General features: G+C 36.4%; 1 protein-coding gene across 1 annotated transcript; it reads left to right on the forward strand.

Annotated features, from left to right (window-relative positions):
* The first annotated feature begins 679 nt into the window (after positions 1-679).
* LOC135147168 (uncharacterized) lies at positions 680-2,425 on the forward strand. The gene is made up of 2 exons (XM_064080021.1): positions 680-1,318; positions 1,376-2,425. Exons 1-2 carry the CDS (start codon positions 680-682, stop codon positions 2,423-2,425), a joined length of 1,689 nt encoding a protein of 562 aa, XP_063936091.1.
* The last annotated feature ends 3,900 nt before the right edge of the window (positions 2,426-6,325 follow it).

The following is a 6,325-nucleotide window of genomic DNA, read 5'->3' on the forward strand; positions in this document are numbered from 1 at the left end:
GACAAATGCTGCACCAGCTTTGGAAGCTAAAACAAAAGCAGTTTAGTCAAATATTGAGAACCTCGAAGCCTACCATTTCTGACAAAGCAACAAGAATTTCAAGCTGCCAAATGCAGTATCAAGTCCAAGAAATTCTATATTTGTACTAGCTAGAAAGTGAGTAGGAAAATACTTTTGCAGACTAGTTTTGTTTGTAGTAGTATATATTCACTTTGTAATTTACATTTCAAAGTATCCAAACACCAAGAACTGAAGAGCAAAGCATTAGAGAAAGTTAGCAAGAAATTGTAAGCTTCTGCTCTTCATTCTTTTGTAAGCAGCCAAGTATTTTTACTTGGAAGGTTCTTAATATAAAAATCTCTCAGGTGGATCAAACAATCCACCTGAAATTTTTAAGACCCTTGTTCTTTAAATTTCTATTTTAGCTTTTATGTTCTTTTGTAGTTTGAATATAATCTGTTGTGCAAAAGTTGTTGAAGTTTTTGTAGATTGTATTCGACCCCCCCTTCTACAATCTAACTTATTGTTTGTATTGTCTAAATAACAATTGGTATCAGAGCGAGGTTTCTAACATACAAGAAGTTTCAGATCCTAAAGACAATCAACAATGGGAAGAAGAGATAAAGGAGTCAAGATTCCAATGCTGGTCAAAGAACACTACTTTCATTGGAAAGTAAAAATGAGGATGCATCTTCTCTCCTTTGATCCTAGCTACATCAACTGTATTGAAAATGGACCACATGTTCCAGTCAAAATCAATACTGCCCTGAGACTTGATGGAAGTGAAGCAGAAGATGTTGAAGTGCCTAAAAATCCTTCTGAGTTTACTGAAGAAGATGAGAAAGAAGTGCACAAGGATAACAAGGCTATGAACATTCTTTTTAATGGTATTGATGATGATATGTTTGATAGTGTTATCAACTGCCCTATTGCAAAAAAAGTGTGGGATACTATTCAAACTCTATGTGAAGGCACTGATCAAGTTATGGAAAACAAGATGCAGCTGTTTGTCCAACAATATGAGAGCTTTCATTCTAAATCTGGGGAATCTCTAAATGATTTATTTAACAGATTTCAAAAACTATTAAATGGATTTAAGTTGTATGGTAGAATCTATATGGTCAAGGACTCAAATCTCAAATTCTTGAGAGCCTTGCCTAGAGATTGGAAACCTATGACTGTTGCTTTAAGACAAGCTCAGAATTTTAATGAATACTCTCTTGACAAACTCTATGGTATTCTTAAGACTTATGAGCTTGAAATACAGCAAGATGAAGAACTGGAAAAGAACTCCAAGAGGGAGAAAACTGTGGCTCTTGTAGCAGAATAGGAAGAGGAAGAGGAGAAGGCATTAAAGTCTGTGATTGCTGGAAAGGCCTCAAACAACTCTGCTTGTGAAGAAAAGAAGGATGATGGAAAAAAGAAAGCAAAAATCATCGAAGAAGATGAAGAATCTTCAGCTCAAGATGAGCTAGATGACCTTGATGATCATCTAGCATTTCTTGCCAGAAAATTCTCCAAGCTCAAGTTCAAACAAAATGCTGTCAGCTCTAGACTATTCAACAGAGGAAATCAATCCAAACCATCTGGTATGGTTGATAGATCAAAATTCAAGTGTTTCAATTGTGGTCTACCTGGACACTTCTCTAATGAGTGCAGAAGACCTTCTGCTGAAAAGAAAGGATCTTCCTCAGAAAATGTGGATTACAGAAGAAAGTATTTTGATCTACTCAAGCAAAGCAAGGAGAAGGCACTCATAACTGAGGATGGTGACTGGGCTGCTGATGAAGGAGATTCTGACAATGAGGAACATGTCAATCTTCCCTTGATGGCAATTGGAGATGAAGCTGATTCTTCCACCACCAGCAATGGACAGGTAAAAACCACCAACACATCTGATCTGTCTAAGTCTAAATGCAAACAAATCATTGATGACATGTCTAATGAAATCTATAATCTTAGAGTCTCTCTTAAATCTCTAACAAAAGAAAATGTTAGAATTAAAGGGACTAATGATTTGCTTGCCGAAAGAAATGGAAAGCTTCAGACTGAATTAACCCAAATGGATAAAATCAAAAAGTCTTCTGAGCTTGCCAAAGATGAGTTGCTGGCCGTTCTGAAAAGAGAGGAAATTCTCAAGAAGCAACTGGAAAGGGAACAAGAGATATTTGCTAAATGGAAAGATTCTAGGAATGCTCTTAAGAACATGTGCTCCACACAAGTTCTTGAGGAATCATGTAAAAATTCCTGGAGAAGGGACAAAAAATTGTTAGATGAATCTGATCTCTTAGTGGATAGTGATCATCCATTGATAGATACTCAATCAACGGATGAAAGCTATCCATTGAAGAATCAAACAGCAGTTGATGACAACAAACTCAGGAAGTTGGATAAGAGTATGGGCCCATCAATAAAAATTTTGTGAAGGAATCTGGTAGTTCTAAGAAAATTGAAAGGGAAGGAATTGGTCACAGTGAAGTAAGAATGGAAGCTGGAAAAGGAAAGAAGAAGAGCTCAAGGAATGGCAAAGTTGGGATCAACAAAAAGAATGATTACACACCTGACAAAAATGCTGTTAGAAAAACTTGCTCTAAATGTGGTAGTGTTAATCATCTTGCTGTTAACTGCAAGAATGCTCTATCTGATCATTGCATGCCTAATCCTATGATGAATGCTCACATGTCTTATATGCCCATGTTTCCTCATGCTCCCATTCAATATGCTAATATGCCTTTCATGCCTAATCCATTATTTGGTGCATTCAACATGTCTGCTGTGCCCAATCCTCATGATAACATGAATCATGCTTATGTAAATCAATTTTCTGTGAACTCTACCAATGTTGGTTCCTCTAACTCTACTGTGATGCCTAAAGTTAAGAAGATTAATTCTGAGGATGAAGTTGTTTCCAAACCCTCTAAATCCAAGGAAATTAATTCTTCTAAACCAAAGGTTATGTCTAACAAAACTGGACCCAAGACTGCTTGGGTACCAAAATCAACTTAAATTGTTTTGAATCTGTGCAGGGAGGAAGAAAGAATCTTTGGTATCTTGATAGTGGTTGCTCAAGGCATATGACTGGAGATTCTACCCTGCTCAGCAAGTTTGAGGAAAGGGGCTGGCCCAAGTATAACTTTTGGAGATGACAACAAAGGATTTACTCTAGGATATGGCATAATTTCAAAAGGGAATGTCATCATTGACAATGTTGCATTAGTGAAAGGGCTTAAGCACAATTTGCTTAGCATCAGTCAACTATGTGACAGAGGACATCAAGTTTGGTTCTCAACAGAAGCCTGTGTTATCTCTGATAAGAAAGATAACAAAGTGGTTTTAACTGGAAATAGGAAGGGAAATGTCTACATAGTTGATTTCATCTCTACCAATGCAAATTCTCTCACTTGCTTGTTCAGCAAAGCAACTTTGGATGACATCTGGCTATATGGCATAAGAAATTGTCCCATTTGAATTTCAAGGCCATGAATGACCTTGTGAGAAAAGATCTTGTTATAGGACTGCCAAAGTTGGAATTTTCCAAGGATGGTCTCTGTGATGCTTGTCAAATTGGAAAGCAAAGAAAGTCCTCTTTCAAAATCAAACTGAAATCCTCAATTGATAGACCTCTACAGCTTCTTCATATGGATTTGTTTGGACCAGTCAATATCATGTCCATTTCAAAGAAGAAATACTGTCTTGTGATTGTGGATGATTTTACAAGATTTACTTGGACTTATTTTCTTCATACCAAGGATGAAGCAAGTGAAATCATCATCAATCATATTAAGATAGTTGACAATATTGATCCAGGAAGAAAAGTCTCAAGGATCAGAATTGATAATGGAAATGAGTTCAAAAACTCCATTATGAAGAGTTTCTATGAAGATAAAGGCATTCTCCATTAGTTCTCTGCTGCAAGAACCCCTCAACAAAATGGTGTAGTTGAAAGGAAGAACAAAACTCTTATTGAAGCTGCTAGAACAATGCTTGAAGAATCAAAGTTGCCAACTTACTTTTGGGCTGAAGCTGTTAACAGAGCATGTTACACTCAAAATATCTCTCTTATAAATCAAGCACAAGGAATGACCCCCTATCAATTGTTTAAAGGGAAGAAGCCAACATTGAACTTTCTGCATGTCTTTGGATGCAAGTGTTTTGTGTTAAGAAATCAAGGTGAGAATCTTGGTAAATTTGAAGCAAAGGCAGATGAAGGAATATTTGTTGGATATGTTGTTGGAAAAGCCTATAGAGTTTATAATCTAAGATTAAACATTGTTATAGAATCTGTCCATGTGATGTTTGATGACAAGAAAATTCAAGGCTTAGATGATGAAGGATTTCATGATGTTCTTCAATTTGAAAATGAAACTGAAGGAGTAATAGAACTGGAAAATGATGATGATGACTGTGTTGAAAACATGAATTCTGGTGTTGTTCCCTCATCAACTGGTAATAATTTACCAAATACTAGAACATCAGTTGATGTAACTCAGTCTACATCAATGGCTAATGATTTATCCAATACTAGCTCATCAATGGCTAGTAGTTCAAGGTCCATACACTTAGGGGGAGCTTCTCAAAATAAAACTGACTTTACAAATGAAGCCAGTTCATCCGTATCAAATCTTCCCCCACAAAGAAAATGGACAAGAGATCACCCCTTTGAGCTTATTATTGGAGATGCTGCTGCTGGTGTCAAAACAAGGAGAGCAACTATGGATGAATGTCTATACAGTAGCTTTCTATCACAGGAAGAACCTAAAAAGGTTGAAGAAGCCCTTCTTGATCCTGACTGGATTCTAGCTATGCAAGAGGAGCTAAATCAGTTTGAAAGGAACAAAGTACGGAAGCTGGTACCGAAGCCAAAAGATAGAGCAATTGTTGGTACAAGATGGGTATTCAGAAACAAGATGGATGAAAATGGTATGGTGACAAGGAACAAAGCAAGACTGGTTGCTAAGGGCTATTATCAAGAAGAAGGAATAGATTATGATGAAACATTTGCCCCTGTAGCCAGACTTGAAGCAATCAGAATTTTTCTTGCCTATGTTGCTCACGCCAATTTCAAAGTCTATCAGATGGATGTCAAGAGTGCCTTTCTGAATGGTGAGCTTGAAGAAGAAGTCTATGTAAGTCAGCCACCTAGTTTTGAAGATCCAAATTTTCCATAATTTGTATATCTTCTCTTGAAAGCTCTCTATGGACTGAAGCAAGCACCTAGAGCCTGGTATGACACTTTATCACAGTTTCTTCTTGAGAATCACTTCACAAGAGGTACTGTAGATAAAACTTTATTTTATAGAAATGTTAATGGTTCCAGTATACTTGTTCAGATTTATGTGGATGACATAATATTTGGATCTACAGATGAGAAACTTTGCAAAAAGTTTGCCAAGCTAATGCAAAGTAAATATGAAATGAGCATGATGGGAGAATTGACTTACTTTCTTGGTTTGCAAGTCAAACAAGTCAGTGATGGCATATTTATCAGTCAAACTAAATATGTCTATGACTTATTGAAAAAGTTTGATCTTATAAAATGCTCAACTGCTAAAACTCCCATGGCCACTGCCACTAAACTTGAATTGAATACTAAGGAAAAGAAAGTGGACATTTCAAGTTATAGAGGCATGGTTGGCTCACTTTTATATTTAACAGCCAGTAGACCTGATATAATGTTTGCCACTTGTCTTTGTGCTAGATTCCAAGCTAATCCTAGGGAATCTCATTTGATAGCAATTTAAAGGATTTTCAGATATCTCAAGGGTACTCCAAATCTTGGCATTTGGTATCCTAGAGATTCTGGTTTTGACTTAATTGGTTTTTTAGATGCTGATTATGCAGGGTGTAGAATTGACAGAAAAAGCACCACTGGCACGTGTCAATTTCTAGGAAATAAGCTGGTTTCTTGGTTTAGCAAAAAGCAGAACTCAGTTTCTAAATCAACTGCAGAAGCTGAATATATAGCAGCTGGAAGTTGTTGTGCACAGATTTTATGGATGAAAAATCAATTAGTGGATTATGGATTGAAAATCTCCAAAATCCCGATTTTCTGTGACAACACAAGTGCTATTGCCATAACTGAGAATCCAGTGCAGCACTCAAGAACAAAGCACATTGACATCAGGTATCATTTCATTAGGGAACATGTGATGAATGGAACAATTGAGCTCCATTTTGTTCCCAGTGAAAAGCAACTAGTAGATATTTTTACCAAACCACTTGATGAATCTACATTCTCAAGATTAGTAAGTGAACTTGGTATGTTAAATTTCTCTAGTTAATTTTTACTTTATTTAATGCAGCCTGTGATATGTGACATATAGGA

This window comes from Daucus carota, chromosome 6 (genome assembly GCF_001625215.2).
Source record: "Daucus carota subsp. sativus chromosome 6, DH1 v3.0, whole genome shotgun sequence".
Taxonomy (NCBI): Eukaryota; Viridiplantae; Streptophyta; class Magnoliopsida; order Apiales; family Apiaceae; genus Daucus; species Daucus carota.